The sequence below is a fragment of the Doryrhamphus excisus genome, linkage group LG2 (genome assembly GCF_037039965.1).
Source record: "Doryrhamphus excisus strain RoL-2023G ecotype Guam linkage group LG2, RoL_Dexc_Guam_v1.1, whole genome shotgun sequence".
NCBI lineage: Eukaryota > Metazoa > Chordata > Actinopteri > Syngnathiformes > Syngnathidae > Doryrhamphus > Doryrhamphus excisus.
Window position 1 is genome coordinate 10,151,532 of NC_136358.1, and position 18,146 is coordinate 10,169,677.

At 44.7% G+C, this 18,146-nt stretch overlaps 1 protein-coding gene across 3 annotated transcripts; it reads right to left on the reverse strand.

The window, feature by feature from the left end:
• Positions 1–3,713: 3,713 nt before the first annotated feature.
• LOC131125773 (uncharacterized) lies at positions 3,714–7,012 on the reverse strand. 3 transcript variants are annotated; one of them, XM_078789120.1, is made up of 8 exons: positions 6,817–7,012; positions 6,676–6,726; positions 6,467–6,593; positions 6,048–6,299; positions 5,876–5,986; positions 4,893–5,171; positions 4,730–4,834; positions 3,714–4,077 (listed from the first exon to the last, which is right to left on the reverse strand). In XM_078789120.1, exons 1-8 carry the CDS (start codon positions 7,000–7,002, stop codon positions 3,803–3,805), a joined length of 1,386 nt encoding a protein of 461 aa, XP_078645246.1. In that variant the 5' UTR covers positions 7,003–7,012; the 3' UTR covers positions 3,714–3,802. The 3 variants fall into 3 exon arrangements, with proteins under 3 accessions (XP_078645246.1, XP_057923616.2, XP_057923615.2); XM_058067633.2 differs by having other exon boundaries at positions 4,730–4,831; positions 6,048–6,356; XM_058067632.2 differs by having other exon boundaries at positions 3,715–4,077; positions 6,048–6,356.
• Positions 7,013–18,146: the final 11,134 nt, after the last annotated feature.

An 18,146-nucleotide genomic window follows, 5' to 3' on the forward strand; every position in this document is an offset into this window, starting at 1 on the left:
GAAATGTACGCTGTATAAGTACAAGACAATGGCAACACCTCCAATACGTGCTTACCATAACCAGCAGATTTTTGCTAGAAAGGGCAGTTCTGTAGTTTATGATCTTTGAGATTGGTTGAATAATGGCTGTTTTAACGTAGGTAGGATTCTGGCATGTATAGCATTGTATACCATTGTATACCCTTATAGCATGTATCATGTCAATTATCCAGGCCCGAGATGTTTTAGCAGGGTTTTTATTCATGGAGGGTGCCACCAGATGGAGAACCAGAGAGTAATCAGGTATTATTTCTCTACAAATCAACAAACAGTTAACAGTTCCCTTATCATCGGAGCACTTCTAGAGCAGGAAGAGGAACTCATTTTCACTTTAGAGACCACTTGGACTTCACTGGACCTTGGCTGCTTGGGCTGAGCCTTCTCTCCAGGACTGGCATTGGAACTGTTTGTTGCTAGGCCTTTTAATGTCTGAGACTTTGAGCTTTATTTCACAGTTGGTAGAACAAAAACAATCTGGGTGGACCTCACCCTGCTAAAAAGGGGAAGTCCTTAAAGCAGAAGAAGATGCTCCCTTTGTGTGATTATGCAGCACACGGACACATACGCAGTATGAATATTGATGAAAAAACATGTGTATGTAGAAGAAGGAAATGAGGGACACAGAGACACACTTGCCCGCTTGGAGCCAGGAACCATGGCGCTCCACGTGGGAGTCCCGACCTTCCCCGCTAGCCGCTAAGCTAATGGAGATGTGTTTACGTTTGCGTCTGGCTTTCCCGACCAATTGTCTGCCGGCCCGTGACTTCCTGGAATGTTTCCCACAGAGGAGATAATGGCACTCTTGGCAGGAAGTGGACGAGCAGAGCGGAGACAAGCGGTAATTACAAGAATGATGGCTTTTTACCAATGAGCCATGTCAGCATGTCAGTCACATGACCGTTCCTCCGGAATGATCCGTACGGCGTGATCACGTTAAGGTAGACAAGTCTTCCCGGTTCAGGTAAGTGACTGACAGACTCTGCATCTTGGGGAAAATCCTCTTTTCTGGCCTCCAAATCTCCACCATGATTGACGAGAAGGAATTATATTTGTCAAACTTGACTTCTGCGTGAACTTCATTCCGACTTCCAAGCTGATGATGCAAACCTACTTTTAATTTTCAAGTTTTTTAACCACACCAAATGGCTAAGATGCTCATCAAGTATGAAGTCACACATTCAAACAGACACAATTTGTTTACGCTAATCAAAGATCTATAGCAGGGATTCTCAACTGCTAGTCAGGTCCTAAAAGTGGGTCGTGGGTCCATGTTGGGTCAGAGACAGATAGTCAAAAATGACATGACAGCTGTGCTTCTCAGGCTCCCTGGTGGACATGAGAGGCTATAGGGGTGCACGATCATTATTACTGCGGAGCCCCACCTGTGACGTTAACACCCAGTCCTAACTTGGCCCAAGTTCACTTGTAAACATTCACTTCCCGAGGAAGACATTCCACATGCTAGTTGTACGGCATGCTCCACGGTGAGGGAGAAATCCCCATGGAGCATGCAACAAGCCTGAAACGCCAGTTTCAGCAGCTCATCCGCTTTACGGGTCCATCTTTACGCACACCTATCACGGAACTTTCCAGAAGCCTTCCAAAGTCCAGCTTTGTCTTTCAGCTGCCCAATCATCAGGCGAGCGGCATCTGTGTCCCGCCTAGTGCATACTGCCCACCAAAGTCTCAAGAGCTTGCTCATCCAAAACTCTGAATGCTCATCCTCTACTGATTACCATACTACTGTCACCCATTTAGTAATATTGGTCCACATCAGCGAGTCTCGATTATATTCTGCCATGCCCAGAACCTCAGGCCTGTTATGACACAGCAACATTACAATCTTCTCACTCCAGGCCCGTTCGTAGTGATGGATGGTGGCCCTGTATTCATTGTGGGCTTTTAGATGTTCTTCCTGTCACTCACCGCATCATGAAGACAACACCCCACCTGCTGCGCCGGAGGTTTGTGAGAATGAGCGCTGGTCCGTGGGTCCACAGGTCCAGGACCAGTCTTGCAGGGTCCAAACAGGTCCGGGACCAATGAAGTGTATGTTGTATGTTGAAAAGATGACTCAACCTACTTGGGAATGGAACCCTGCTCTCTTCACCTTTCTCCCTCCCACCTTTGCTTGTGTCACCCAGGTGCCTGCCCCCACGTGATAGACTTTCTCAGCCTGTCAGCATTGGAAATCGGAATTGTTCTCTTCTAGGGCTGCAACTCCCCATTATTTTCTTAGTCGATTCATCTGAAGCTCGTTTCGAGTAATTGAGCCATCTGTCTGGACCAAATCAATGTGGACCGAATAAAGTTTATGGTTTGAAAAGGGGGTAATGTTAATAAAAGTAAACACACAAAGATCATAGGTCAGCTTCCATCTATAAGGACATTTAAAAATATTGGGAGGCTGGAATCACAGGATATTTACATGTAGACCAAAAATAGATGTTGACATGAATTGGATAATTGATGAATTACCACATCCGATACAGGTGACATATGAGCAAAAAGGTGAAATGATGTGCAGTGTGAACCCAAGCATGATGCTCTGAGACGGAATCAGCACGACATCATCACTATATTCATCTCATGTATGGTGAAGCCTGACCTTTGACAGTCCCAGATCCCCTTCCGCCTGAGCGAAGTTGCCCCCCACTCAAAAGTCAATAGTCTAAATTTTGGTGCTGTTTGTGTTGTTTTGTGCAGGTAAAATGATATTTGTGCTGCTTTCGTTTTGGAGTTACTAGTTTATTACATAGGTCAACCAAAGGTCAGTCAGCCCCCAGCATGCTCTGAATTTAACCAAAGAAGTCATTCTTTTGTGCTTGTTTTGTGCTGTTTTGTGCAGGTAACATGTTTGTGCTTTCGTTTGAGTTAATGTAAAGTTTTGGCCTATTACATAACCAGCGCCCCAGCATTCACCAAATTGAACCAAAGTAGTGTCAATGTGTGTTTTGTGCAGGTGAAATGAAATTTGTTTTGTTTCGTTTGAGATATTACAGAGTCACTCAGGTCCTCCAACCAACTGGTGACGCAGCATCCAGAGCAACTCGGGGGTCAGAATCTTGCCCAAGGATACTTCCACGTGATCACAGGATGACAGAGGATCTAACTTGCCATTTACAGATGGCTCTCGCTGTGGTTTGCCGAGTCTCATCACTATATGGATGCTGTGTCTTTGAGCCGTGGAAAGCATTGAGACAATTTGTGTCAACTTAATACTTTATTGCACAGGTAATGCAAGGTCCAGTATGTGTTGGAATACCATGTACAGCTACAGAAAGATCCAAAGAATACATCAATAATAATCAACCTGTTTTCTCCCCAATTCACAAAGCATACTTACAAACATGAGACTGTTCGCAACTCAAAATATAATCTTAGCAATTAGCTTTGTCCAAATCAAAAATTGCCATGCGGGCCAACTACAATTAGAACCATTGTCAATGATTGTTAACATTAGCAGCTAAACTTAACCGAATTCTACGGTTCCTTTAGGGGTTATATATAGAATACAAAATACAAAAAGCAGTACCAGTAGGTGGCATCAGCCGATACACCCAACTGTTCAAACATAATGCTTGATATTCAAATTTAAATACCAAATAAAAAGTCCAGACTCCATCATGCAATTAAAACACAAACCATACACACAACGTTACACACAAGAAAAGCCATGCCAATGCTATTGAAGAAAAGCCATCAAATATGGTAGCATCCATCCAGTACTGATACTGCGCTACACTGCCAGGTAACCTCTAGTTTACACAGGATTGATGAGGAAGCCGCTGAAAAACAATCTTGTATATGAATGCTTAGCGTGAGGCATGACATACACCTCGTCTCCCTTCCCCAGGTGTATGACCCTGCTGACGGTGGCACCGTCACCATCCTTATCGACGGAGGCAGACGCCACCATCATGCTCTCGGTGTTCCCATCCATCTTCTTCCGATGCACACCAACACGAATGTTCCCCCAATACGTGAAGCAGCTTAAGGTGAAGAAGTAGACACCCTCGGAGGGGGCTGTGAAAACACCTGCAGGTGGACACACAATGGCTGTGTTTGAAACTGCATACTTACCTACGATACTTAACTATAATTTGAGTATGCGAGAAGTTCCCGGATACATACTGAATTCGCCAGAAATGTTGCGTATGTGTCACTTACTACTCACACTCAAATTACCCAGGATGCAACGCGACAAAGTAAAAGCAGTGATTCATCACTATGTTTTTTGTATGCAAAAAGTAAGGGGATGTTTTATTTTGTGAAAATAAAAAAGTGCGTTGCTCACTTCGGAGAGCTTAAATTTTGCCGAATTCGTCTGAACGAAATTGTAAACGGTTGGTATTTGGACAAATAAATGGCACACTCTAAATCTAAACAGAAACTCTCGCCTGATTAAAAAAAAAAAACTCAATAAAGTGATGTATTTAAAGAGTTTAGAGCGAAAGTGAAGTCAGCTTCAGCCGATCTGTCGATTTCAGCTCGGGTAGGAGCGCAATGCATTGTGGGTTATTAGTGTAAACACTTTGCATACTGTCTAATGGATTGGGTATGCAGTATGGAGTGTGGATAGTATGGGCATGGAAGTATGTAGTAGTTAGTATGCGGTTTCGAACACAGCCAATGACACCTTGGTTGGCGCCCCCCAGTGGTGCTAATTAACAGCCAGCTGACGTGGTACCTGTCTGGGTGTCATAGGCGTTACCCATGTTGATGTGCACTTTGCCAAACGCCAACTTGTCATCTATGCTGCCCTCGACTGAGACCACCACCTTCTGTTTGCCTGCTGGATGACACGTCAGGTCAGAGGTCAGGTACACTCTGATGCCTTTATTCTGACTTACCTGCTACGAGGAACCCACTGAAAATCGTTTGGTTCCGATGATGTTGATGATCATGGTCTTTACAAGGCTTCAAGTAGACGATGTCTCCCTTCACCAGGTGTCTGATCTTGCTTAGGGTGGCACTGTGGTGCTTATATTTGATGGTGTTCATCACACGTGTCCACCACCATAGACTGCCCGGACTCACTGTCTTATGCATAAATATATCAATGATGCCATCCAACGTGTGGTAGGTTAAGGTGAAGAAGTAGACGCCCTCGCTGGGGGCTGTGAAGACGCCTGCGGGGAGACAACCATACCTTTCTTAGCGCCCCCAAGTGGTGCTGACTCAGGGTCAAAACAAGCAAAGGATTTTGCAAGGGACGATCAGACAGATCAGTATCGGACAACTTCCGTAAAAAACCTGCATGATGGGCATATGTCAATAAAAGCCTGTCAATGCTGATCAGTGCCTAGTATGATTGCAACCCGCTGCCCCCCTTTCCTGCAGTTTTGGGTCTTGCGAAAACTCTTGCAAGGGTAAAAAGCTTTACTAGGCATGCTCACAGCAACATAGTAAGTTTCGAAAATTCCGGCTTCCAGAGTGGGAAAACCTGAAAACACAGTCTTGTCATTTTCGTGTAGATGTCAGGCACGATAACAATGACATCACCAACCAAGCGTCACCCTGTGGCAGTCACGTGACCAGAATTTAGCTTTGATGCCGAGCTGATATTTAACTGAATATTATATATAACTGAATATTTCACCCTTGTCGACATTGTCCTGATATTTTCTTTTCTCCAAAATGGCTCGCAGTAGGAATTCCACTTCTGGTAAGTCGAGATAAGCCTTGGAAAAGACAGTCGACAGACGTATGGACATGCGTTCTTCTGTGCTTTGCTGTGTCATGTGGTTAGCGGAGGTGAGCCTTGTGGCAGTGTGGATGAAAACGTTTTTAATTCCCAAATGCTATGCTAGTTATCAATCATGTGACATCGTACCTGTCTGGGTGTCATATCCGTTACCCACGTTGACGCTTGCGTAGTCAAAGACTAACCTGCCATCTCTGGTTTTGTTGCCCCCCGTGGCTGAGAACGCCACCGGATGTTTGCCTGCAGGATGACACAACAGGTCAGAGCTCAAGTACTCATATTACCTTTACTCTTGACTTACCAGTTTCAGCCAGCTCCTCCAGATTCTCCATAGAATGGACGAGGATGACGCTGAAAACCGTTTGTCCGACATGGCGCTGAGGAGCATGGTCTCCAAAAAGTAGGATGTACACCCCGTCTCCCTTCTCCAGCTGTACCATCTTGCTGACGGTGGCACTGTGGTTCTTAGCTTTGGTGTTGTCCAACACCTCCATGAAGCCAACACCCCAATCCACCTTCTCTCGATGCAGGCCGAGATGAATGACCCCACCATCTGTGTGGCAGCTTAAGGTGAAGAAGTAGACACCCTTGTAGGGGGCTGTGAAAACACCTGCATGGAGACAATCACACCTTTGTTAGTGCCCCCTAGTGGTGCTGACTCAAGGAGCTAACCAGCTACCAACAAATGCTATGCTAGTTAGCCGTTAGGTGACATCATACCTGTCTGCTTGTCATAGGCATTCCCCACGTTGGCGTACTCTACGTCCAAGATCATCCTTTTATGATTTATTTTGTCACCTCCTGATGCTGAGACCACCACCAGCTTGTCCTCACGTGCTTTCAGAGTCTGCAGGAGTACAAGTTGGAGTAATACTGTCATACTTTCTGTCCATGTACACTCAGTCTTAAGTATCCATGTGTGTTTTTACCTTCACTTCCATGTTTGGGGCTTCTGCAGCATCCATGTGTTTTTCCAGAGTCTGTAGGAGTAGTAATAATAGTAAGTTGTGGTAATACTGTAGTACTTCCTGTCCATGTGTGCGCATAAAATATCCATGTGTTTTTTTTACTGGATGTTCCTCGGCTTTTGTTGCTTCATCGGTGTCCTGCTCATCCATGGGTTGGATCTGATTATGCAGGTTAGACGGTGCAGATGCCATGAGGATGAGGATGAGTCCACAGATGAAGGCCAGGAGGATGATGACCAGCAAGAGGATGAAGGCCTTCTTTCCCTGCACGTCTACCTTCCCCCGCATGATGCAACTTGTGTGTCAGGCCTGAACTCGACGAGACATTAGGACATGAGAACTTATCCATATATAAGCAGGGCAATTTCAGCCCTACTTTAATATTGTGTCACTGTGTCTTTAAATATGCCAAACATCTGTGAACTGCTGTTAAAGCACACAAAAAAGTGCAGCACGATCATCTCACTGTTGATTAGCTGATGATGGAAGTATTTTTGCCTATATGAAGGTGTTCTTTTTGTGCAGTTGCACCTGATTCACGTAATTCATGTACTATGTTTTGGCAAACTTTTGTCTCCCAGGCAGGCTGCACAGCGATCGAGTGGTTAGCGCGCAGACCTCCAAGCTAGAAGACCTCGGTTCAATTGCACCCTCGGCCGTCTGTGTGGAGTTAGCATGTTCTCCCAGTCCATGCGTGGGTTTTCTCCGGGTACTCCGGTTTCCTCCCACATTCCAAAAACATGCTAGGTTAATTGGTCACTCCAAATTGTCCATAGTGAAACTGTGATTGGCTGGTGACTAGTCCAGGGTGTACCCCACCTCTCGCCAGAAGACAGCTGGGATAGGCTCCAGCACCCCCCGCAACCCTCGTGAGGATAAGCGGTAGAAAATGAATGAATTTCTCCCAAGCCCAGTAGATGAAGTTACCTTGAGATTCTCCTGTATGGATCCTGATCTAATTCCTATTTGTTAAGTGATTATAAAAGCTGAATAGTTACATTAAAGTGCACTATGCTTGTGTGAGACAAGAACAAAGCTGTTTCATTTCGTGTTTTGTAAGAAATACTTCAATGTTAAAGCTGAGTTCATGTTCCTTGTTAATGGTAAGTTTTATTGTAAAATCCATATATTTTGTAATATGGTAGACACTTGACACTTGAGCTCCCAATTGGCATCTATTATTCAGATTTGAGGATTTATGAAACTTTGGGTAGTAATTGTCCTGCATATCTGTGTAGGCTGAGGTCTTCTGTGCACGTGGATTGCATCATCCATCTACCAGCACATCTGCCTCCTCCATCGATCGCCTCATCTCCATCACCCATCCACGCTTCAGCTTCACTCTGCCCCGGTCCTCCCTGCTGCATTGCACCACCTCATACATATAGAACCTTGGGGGGTGGTCTGCAATTGGATGTGCCGGGGGTGAGGGGTTTCCTGGTGGATGCTCCTTTGCCCTTGGCATTCCTCTGACTTGGTCATCCTTCAATTTTAACCGTACTGTAGACACTCAGTTCTGGGGGGGGATCTGGGCAGGCAAGGTACCCACCATAGCTCAGCTGTACTCCATTTTTAACTACTTCATAGTTTGCCCTTTGGTGCAGGCTTATTTTTAATTGCACAATATACACAATACCATTCCATTACACACACAAGTGTGGCGGGCTGGACCGGAGAGTCTTCTGCCTACCCCGCGATTGGCTCGCTGGCTGATGGGCGCAGGGGCTCGCTCGGGGTGGCCTGGGCTGCGGGATGATTTGGTCTGGTCTGCCAAGCCTTCCTGGGGGTCCCGCTGGAACCAGCTGGGGCTTGCCCTTGGGGCGTGGTTGGCGGTACTTCCCTTGGACTGTCCTGGGTCGCCGGCACCTCTGTGCCCTTGGGGGGGGGCGTTCAGCAGTCTCTGGGCAGTGGGGCCCATGTTGCTGGTGGCCTGAAGTCTGTGGCGGTAGCTTGGGGTTGCTGCGCTGTGGTGGCTGATGCGGGGACCTGGCTGTGTGCTGGGGTGTGGCCTGATCTCGCTCGTGGAGACGAGGGCCTGGGTGGCATGTGGGTGTTGGGGGGCGTGCGCCTCGGGGTCGGGCCTGCTGGGGGTGTCTGCTACCACCGGTCTTTGTACTCTGCTTCACCACTTTCCTTGTCTTTGCCCGTCCCTGGTCTGTCTTCGGGTTCTCCGGTGCGTGGGTGGTGCGCTCCTGGTTCTGGGGGTTCATCTAGGACCCCTGGGTCCCCCTCCCCGGTAACGTCCTGGATGCCCACGGTGTGCGCTTGCGTGTGTGCGCCTTTGAGCTATTTTAATGTATTTATTGTTTTAAATATTTATTCATCATTAGTATTATTGTTATATGTATATATATGTGTGGGTATGTGTATATATATATATATATATATAGATATGCTGGGGGGTCGGCACTGCGGAGGCTGGCGCTGGGTGTTCCATCTCTGCTGCCTGGGCCTCCATGGGGTAGAGGGTCCTTGCCTCTTCTGTCCCGGCCGGGGCGCTCCCTTGTGCCCACTGGTGTGTGGCCCTCGATGCCCTTCTGCCCTAGTGGGGATTGGTCTCTCGCCGGTCTCGGGGTGTAGCTTGCCGCCGGCCTGCTGGCGCCCTGTTGCTGGTCGGGATTGCTTCTCCATGGCCCTCATCTCTTCGGGGGATGCTTCGGGGGCGGTCTTGGGGAGTCGGCCCTGGCTTTGCCCATGCCCACGGGGCCGGTGGTTCTCTGGCTGGCTGCGCGGGGCAGGGTTTACTGGGTGGTAGGAGGCATTCCCTCCCCCTTTGTACACTCTGACAATTACACTTTCACACACACACATTCACACATATGTGCAGTTACACACAGATACATTAATATATACATCAACAGAAGTGTACACCAACAGAAGTACACACCTGCATATGTTCACTAACAGCACATGGGTGCTTCTCTGTCTTTATGCTATTGGTATGCTATTATTACAGTAATAATGATGTCAAGCAGTGAGATTTTAATTACTGTAACTGTATTGCTGTAATTGTGTTTACTATCACGGTTCATGTCTTCATTGTTACTATTGCCACTGGTAAGTTGGACTGTTTCATTTCACTGATATCATACCAGTGATACCCTTAGTTATAATTGATATTTAACTGATGCAGTCCTGTTTGTCACTGTTGTTGTCACGGGAATTGTTGTTGCTACTGTTTTTGTCTCTCTACTGGTTATAGAGTACAGAAATTCTACATTTTTCCATTTTTTTTATTATATTGGACCTGACTTGGACTTTGCCATCAGTGACCTGGGAGTTTGCATGTCATTACACGACATGAAAGACCTGAGACTTTCAAACCATGTGACACGGAGGAGCAGCATCATGAGCAAATAGCAATACGCATTCCATCCATTTAAAATAAAAGGACATTTCAAGCTTATTTGTGGCTGAGCCATGTGCAGCCAACAATATACTTCCCCAGCAATAATACTTATTACTTACCAGATGGTTCTCAGATCTTCTATACTGCTTCCACTCACGGGTTGTCTGCTACCCCTAAGACCGACACCCACACCAACATGTCTTACTCTTTGTAGCAAACGTGTCATCCTTTATAGCAAACATGTCCATGTCATTTCAAGGTATGAGAGAAGCACATCACTAGCACATCATAAAAGTGGCATGATTACTGTCATCAGCTTTAATCTTATTAGTGCTGTCATCTCCTGTTTATCACCAACATTTTTTCAGGTGCTTCCAAAGTCAATGAAAGTAGTTCATTTGTCCAATCCTCTTCAAATCCTATCAAATACACTATATTACCGATAGTATTTGCTCACCCATCAGAATCAGGTATCCTAATGACTTGGCCTGGCCACAGCATATAAAATCAAGCACCTAGGCATGCAGACTGTTTCTACAAACATTTGTGAAAGAATGGGACGCTCTCAGGAGCTCAATCAATTCAAGCGTGGAACTGTCATCGGATGCTACCTGTGCAACAAATCCAGTCATGAAATTTCCTTGCTCTTAAATATTCCACAGTCAACTGTCAATTTTAATATAAGAAATGGAAGAGTTTGGGAACAACAGCAACTCAGCCACGAAGTGGGAGGCCATGTAAACTGATGGAGAGGGGTCAGCGGATGCTGAGGCGCATAGTACAAAGAGGTTGACGACTTCCTGCGCAGTCAATTGCTACAGAGCTCCAAACTCCAAACTGTGCCCCTCAGATTAGCCCAAGTACAGAACACAGAGAGCTTCATGGAATGGGTTTCCATGGCCGAGCAGCTGCATCCAAGCCATACATCACCAAGGCAATGCAAAGCACCGGATGCAGTGGTGTAAAGCATGCCGCCACTAGACTAGAGTAGTGGAGACACGTTCGTCATTGAAAATGGTGAAAAAGTGAAATATTATGAAAATAGATACTGTGTTTGGAAACCACTACATGTATATGTATGTGTAATCAGGATGCTTCGATAGTGTCAGCTGATTTCCACAAAAAAACATGTAATTGGCCTATGACAATAAATGACAAAACTCGATGGCCATGTGGCAGCAAAAATTCCTGTCATGACCACGGAGATGTGCCGTGAATGTGCATGTGTGCTGTGTCACGGAGGGTTGCCAAAACCACGTTGAGGTCATCAAGGTCGTCAAGGTACACACTTTGTCCCATATTTCCACGAGAATCCACAGTAGTCTGTAAAACCTGCAGTGGTTTTAATTTGGCAGTTTGACACAGACTACACCAATCCATGCCAGCGTGATCCCTCCCTTGTCAAATCTTTTGTCAAACCTTTTGTCAAATCATGTCAAACCACTTCTTCTTTGTCTAGCTAGCCGCTGCTAACTAGCAGCTAGCAGCTAGAATTATCTACCTAGCCTCTCGGCTTCTGACTTTTTACCACAGTGACATTTTGTTTTTCACACAAACAAGCTATGCGGTTGATATGGAAAATCAAAAATCAAAACTGGTGATCAAAGCCCTGTGACCATACATGGTAACAATATAAAACAGGTGACATCATACAAGTACCTGGGCATTCACATAGACAGTGACCTGAGCTGGCAGACACAAGTAGCCAGTGTCTGCTAGAATCCATCAGCGTCTTCACTTCCTGTGGAGACTACGGTTATTCGGTGTCAGCAAAAACATGCAAATTTTCTACAGAACAACAATAGAGTCTTACGGTACGGGATCACCAGTTGGTTTGGGAATCTCAACGTCAAATCAAAAACCCAGATTCTCAACCTGGTCAGAGTAACAAGTAAGATTATGGGCAACTCCCCCCTCAACCCTCAGAAGCTGTTCAATCAGGCCGCCATCACACAAGCAAAAAACATCCTCAATGACAGCTCTCACGTTCTGTTCAATGAATACATATTAATGCACTCAGGGAGAAGGTATAGGGTTCCGCTATGTAAACAACCGTTACAAACACTCATTTGTCCCTCTCTCAGTCAAGCTCATAAACGAGCAAATGTGAAATCTGGTCTATATGTGAACTAGCACTTTAAATTAGCATTTTAAATACTTGTTTATGCTTGTTGTATATGGTTTTACTGTGTCTGCCATGTACTGTATGTCTGTTGGTTGTATGCAGCTGTACCCTGCCTCTAAACCAAATTTCTCCCAAGGGAGACAAATAAATTGAACTGAACTGAACTGCAAAAGGAAGTGGATGTTACGTCCATCAAATACGTACTAATTTTTTCAAATGTCTATTGTTGCTCGGCTGGGTAACTAGGGATTAAACAGCATTAGCGATGTCCCGATCAGAACTTGAGAATTGGGATCAGGGGCCGATCGGCTGTATTTTTGCAGATCAGATAATATCAGCTCGAATTGGGACGCTCCGGTTGCTGTATCACGTTGGTAACTCTGGAGCCCACACCACCATGCCCGCCGTGGGAATGAGCCTCAAAGCTGGTTGCCATTGGACTCCCCCCACCCACAAGGAGAAGGAAAGGCAACATCAAAAAGGTAGATATTAGGCTCCATATCTACAGCACTAGGTCACCCTTCCTGTGCCTGGACTGATGTGTCATGGTGCGCTGACATCGCACAGTAAGTGCCGCTCTCACTGCTGGTTATTTACACTAGGGACCGTCAACAACAGAGTGAAAGTAAGCGGGTGAGGATTCACACAAATTATTCACGTTTATTCTGAGCTTCCTCGGCTCTTCACAGACTCCACACACAACTTCGAGCCTTCGAGCCTTCAAATTAACAGCACATCCTGTGGGGGAACAAATAAGAGCGTCACAAAAAATAGCTTGCATGAGTTTGTTAAAAATGGCATGTATTGTAAAACACACCACAGATTGATCTGTAACCATGTCAAATGGTTAGTCCTAGCCATTTTTCTTTATTGCTAATGTTGGTCATACTGTGTAATATAAAAGTAAATTCACCAATACTTTGCTTGCATTATTTTTGACTGGGGTTGTGTCACGCCCTGTGTGGGTTCCTGTGTGACAGTTTGTCTTAGTTTCCTGTCTGGGCTTTGGGTTTACCTTTTGGGACACTCTTATTTTGTAGTGGACTTCCTGTCTTTGCCCTGTCTTCCTTCGTTGTCCCAATCACCCACACCTGTCCCTAATTTGTGTCTATTTAGTTCAGGTGTGTGCGTCTCCCTGTGTTGGATCATTATCGTTTGTCCGTCAGCTACCTAAGTTGCTTTTTCCTGCTGCTGCAATTTCTGCAACAAATAAATATAATTTACCTGCAATTGGTCTGCTGTCTGCTCTCTGCATCCTGGGGTCGAATTTTAAAGCAATGAAGCCAAACCGTGACAGGTTGGACACTATGAACCTTACCGTATATTAGGATGTTTTTGGGACATATCGCCATATGACCATATAAAAAGATAAAATGTCAACTCAGAGTCTTATATGCAAAGCTACAAACCTTACAAAAAGCTTACAAAGCCATATCATGAAATTCAATTATCTCACATTGCAGTCCATGTATTTATTGAACCAGGCCAGGGTGTAGCCCACCTCTTGCCCGAAGACAGCTGGGATAGGCTCCAGCACGCCCACGACTCTTATGAGGATAAGGTGTAGAAAATGGATGGATGGATGTATTTATTGGTACCAAATGAACTTTTCTAATGGGATGTCAGCCTCTGCCCACATTGCTCCAAAATAAAACAAAAGATACTGTAATGTCTGTGCTTGTGATGAAGAGGATGTAGTCTACCGTGCCATTCCAACCGCACATGTGGATACACATGTACATATTTTGTCATACTCTATAACAACTTGGTTACACAGACAGCAAACAGAGCTTTTATTTTGAAGGCTGGTAGTGGTAGTAGCTTTGAAGAGCTAGGTTCATGATCATCTTCAATTCCACAAATTCATGTTTGTAACAAAAGCTTGTTTAAAAAACAAAACAACAACAACAACAGATTAGTGCCAGATTGGATCGGCCAGACTATAAACTATAGCAGACTATAATCCCCAGTTGGCATAATATGTCTTGTCGTCTTGTCCTCCAAACACTGTGTGTTGCTTAATGAACATTGCCTATTGGCCAGGGGACCTTGGAATTTTCTATGGCACCCTGGCCAATAGCACTCATCATTGAAGTGTACATGGCAAAGGCAAAAAGCTTTCTGTCTCTGAACGTGATGGGATTGGGATAATAAAGGCCTCTCACGGATGCTCTATTTGACGGGAGGACTCGGCTGTTAGTAGTTATCTGCTGCAGTGGCTCCCAAGTCATTGACAGGATAGATTTGGCATTGCCTTTCGGCAGCTAGTGTGAAAGGCTCGGTTTGGAACCTGTCAACACATTTTCTCATCTGCATCACTCTTTCTGGAGCTCAGTGTTTGTTTTCCTCTGTCCGGATGTTCTACTTGTCAACTCTGCTCATTTGATGGCCTTTGGGCCTCCACATCCAGAATGTCATTCAGCTGAACAGACAAAGTGGAGGCTCATAATACATCCCAAAGGATTTTGGCGTGGCTCTAAAGTGTGCTTGAAGGTTTTGAGTCCATCATTACCTGCTGTGTCCCATACGGAGACTGGATCAGGATCGTCGACCAGGACGAAAGAAGCGCAAGCCTTAATCTCAGCGGGATTGGTTCGCTGTAATTGTACGAGTGCTTAAGTAAAGGTGTAAGGCCCCCCTTCATCCGCACCAAGGCCCCTCGTTAGGGATTGGTGGAATGGCTCGGTGAGGGTCAGTCACCTGGTGCTTTAAATAACAAAATAACAACCTGGGGAAGAAAACCTTTGTAGTTATCCTGCTTATGGAAGTATCCTCAGCAATCATTCAGATGAGAACACTAAGACCAAAAAGTAGGAAGTAGATGCAATCAATCAGGAAGGAAATGGCCTTGTTAATTCTCGGGACATTGGATGGATGCAAAGTGGACTGTTCAGTTTGTCAGAAGACGTTTGCCCTTTCATCAGTTCATGCTCAAAGACTAGGTAGGACAAGAATGATGGCAGTCTGGAGGATGCAGGTTGGATTGCTATCCCTCTCAAAGTTTGCACACCCAGACACAAATAGCGTTTTGTTGCACGTGGAAATCGAGGAGGTGATTTGAAGCGAGCCAAACACACTCAAAGTGACTCCATTTCATCCTGATGGCGAGCATTACCGCGATTGTAAAGAGGGGAGGAAACATTTACAATCCTTCAGTGTTGCGTTCACGATGCAGACGTTAGCTGTTGAGCTCATCTGAATCACTAAAGTGCGTCTCTTTCTCCACTCAAGCTGTCAATCATTCCATTTGGATGCAGAATGCGGCATTATCGGGTCATATCTAAACTAGAACAGTAACTGAAAGTTTTTGTCAAAGATCATCTATGCGAAAAGTTGTTACATTTTCTTTGATGGAAGATGGGGACGTACACTCTCTCCAAGCCTTTGGTGCATTCGTCCTGACTTGTTCTTCACATTGAAAGAATCTGTTGAATTCTCTTCTCGCTTTAAACACAATTAATTACAAAGATTGGATTGGTTTGGGGGAGGAAAATGCTCACCACCAGTACAATTAAATGTTTTGGAGTTTTTGAAAGGCCGCAACGAGACCAACCTGCACACACACACACACACACACACACCTTGAGAGTCTTGCTGACATCTTCATGTACTTTAATAATAATAATATATTTTATTTGTATAGCGCTTTTCAAAATACTCAAAGACACTTTACAGAAGAATGGAGTTGAATAAAAGCAAGTAAACAGAGTAAAAGATACATTAAAATACAACATTCATGGGTTTATACACAGTTAAAACATGAGAAAAAGCGAGGCAGGGCACAGCAATCAGATATAAAAAGTTAAACATTAAAAACAGATTTAAAGAGGTGGGTTTTTAGTTGTTTTTTGAAACTAGGAAGGTCAGAGCAAGCACGGAGTGAATGGGGCAAAGAGTTCCAGAGGGTGGGGGCAGCGATGGAGAAGGCTCTGTCTCCCCAGGTTCGGAGCTTGGTCTTACAGGGGAGTGCCAGGAGGTTGGAGTCTGAGGAGCGAAGGGGACGCGGGGGATTGTGTGGATGGAGGAGGTCTGTGAGATATGGGGGGGTCAGATCGTGGAGGGCTTTGTAGGTTATGAGAAGAATTTTGAAGTGAATGCGTTTGGGAACGGGAAGCCAATGGAGGACAGGGGTAATGTGTTCACGGGAGCGGGTGGAGGTGAGGAGGCGGGCAGCGGAGTTCTGAATATATTGTAGTTTGTTGAGGGTTTTGGAAGGTGTACTGTAGAGAATACTGTTGCAGTAGTCGAATCTGGAGGTGATGAATGGATGGATCAGGAATTCAGCGGCAGAGAATGTAAGTGATGGATGGAGTCGGGCTATGTTCTTAAGATGGAAAAATGCAGTCCGGGTTAACTGTTTGATGTGGGGTTCAAATGAAAGGGTGGGGTCTAGGAGGATACCAAGGTTGCGGATGAGCGGGGATGGAGTGAGCGTGATCGCTGGAGTTGTCATTTGGCTTTAGCAGTGTGTTGATTGTTGAAGAAAGGGATTTAGGATTGTTGGAACCAGATGTAATGAGATTGGAGTAGTATTGTGACCGGGCAGTGTTTAAGGCATCTTTATATTGCTTTAGAAAGCCTGTGTAAGCTTGGAGATGGACAGTTAGGCCAGATTATAATTAGAATCAGTTATAATGTTTTATACATGCAAGGTTTCCGCTACATGTAATTGATCATGGTGCACCACCACTAGAAAGTAAAAGCCTCCACACCTTCAAAATGTTTTTTAAAACAATGTTAAGAAATATATTGTATGAAGGGATATACTGTATATGCTACTTTAACAAGATAAAACCAGTGAGTATGAGTCAGCTAACAATGCACATCATTGGGAGCTACCTATTTCGACTAGGTAGCCCTCTAACAACTCTAACTCTAACAATATTTAATGGTGTGATGTACACGCTGTTAACGTGTAATACTTACAGTGTCATGCTGTATTTTAATGATTCAAACATCATCTTTCCTTGGTGCATTGATTTAACAGTTTTGCGGTGGCAGTAGGGCTCAGCTGGTGGAGTGGTTGTTCGATCCTCCATCCTGCTGTGATCATGTCGAAGTATCCTTGAGCAAGATACTGTCGCCCCAGTAGCTCCTGATGTTGCATCATCAGTTGGTAAATGTAAACACTGTCAAAGCTATACAAGTGAAAGAAAAGCACAGAAAAGGGGAATGTCTTCTTGTTTCACATAAAGATTGTGATTGATAGGCAACATTTGAAAAAAGTGCACTTTTTTCTTTCCTTTCCTTCCTGTCTTGTTATCATTATGACACGGATGGCTTGTCTTCAAAGCAATACATGTGAGTCAAAGTTGTTGAACATAAACACATAAAATAGTGATGCTATCACAGGGGTCTCAAACACATAGCCTGTGTGCTAGCAGTAGTCCACCAAATAATATTTGCTTTGTATTTGTGTAAGTGTTAATGGCAAATGAGCACATGTACTTTGAAAATACAGTACTGTACTAATGTTGTCAGTAAAACACAAATACGTAGCTCACCTCTCTGTTCTTTTTTGTTCAAATAGCTTTAATACTGTTAAAGTTGCTTGAAAAGTTGGATACACCTGCATCAATTGAAATTGCAATAAATTTGTACCCTTCATAAACTGTATTTCCATGACCAAAATATCTCAACAGTTTTGCAATGTTCTCAGTTCATGTTCTTTTGGTTGTTAAAAACCTTAAATAGCATAGATAAATAAGTCCTATTTGGCATAGAATTATTTGGCATAGTAAAAAAATAGCAGATGTAGCAGAGGCATGGCAGAGCAGCATTTCCCAGCAGCCCACCACCACAAGGGGAAACCCTGATATGTCCTTTCTCCCTGCTGTAAATTCCATAGCCAAAACTGGACAGAGAATGGACAGTTCACATGAGTGTATATACGTCTGGCGCCCCCTGTGGTTTGGAATACTAGTTTATACTAGCATACATGTAATAAAGTCCTGATCA

Excerpts from the sequence above, each read along its gene's own strand:
- LOC131125773 (XM_058067632.2), bottom strand. The coding sequence starts at position 7,002 with ATGCGGGGGAAGGTAGACGTGCAGGGAAAGAAGGCCTTCATCCTCTTG. Across the intron at positions 6,727-6,816 it reads CAAAAGCCGAGGAACATCCA|ACTCTGGAAAAACACATGGA; the intron begins GTAAAAAAAACA and ends CTACTCCTACAG. Across the intron at positions 5,172-5,875 it reads CGGATATGACACCCAGACAG|GCGTCTTCACAGCCCCCAGC; the intron begins GTACGATGTCAC and ends GTCTCCCCGCAG.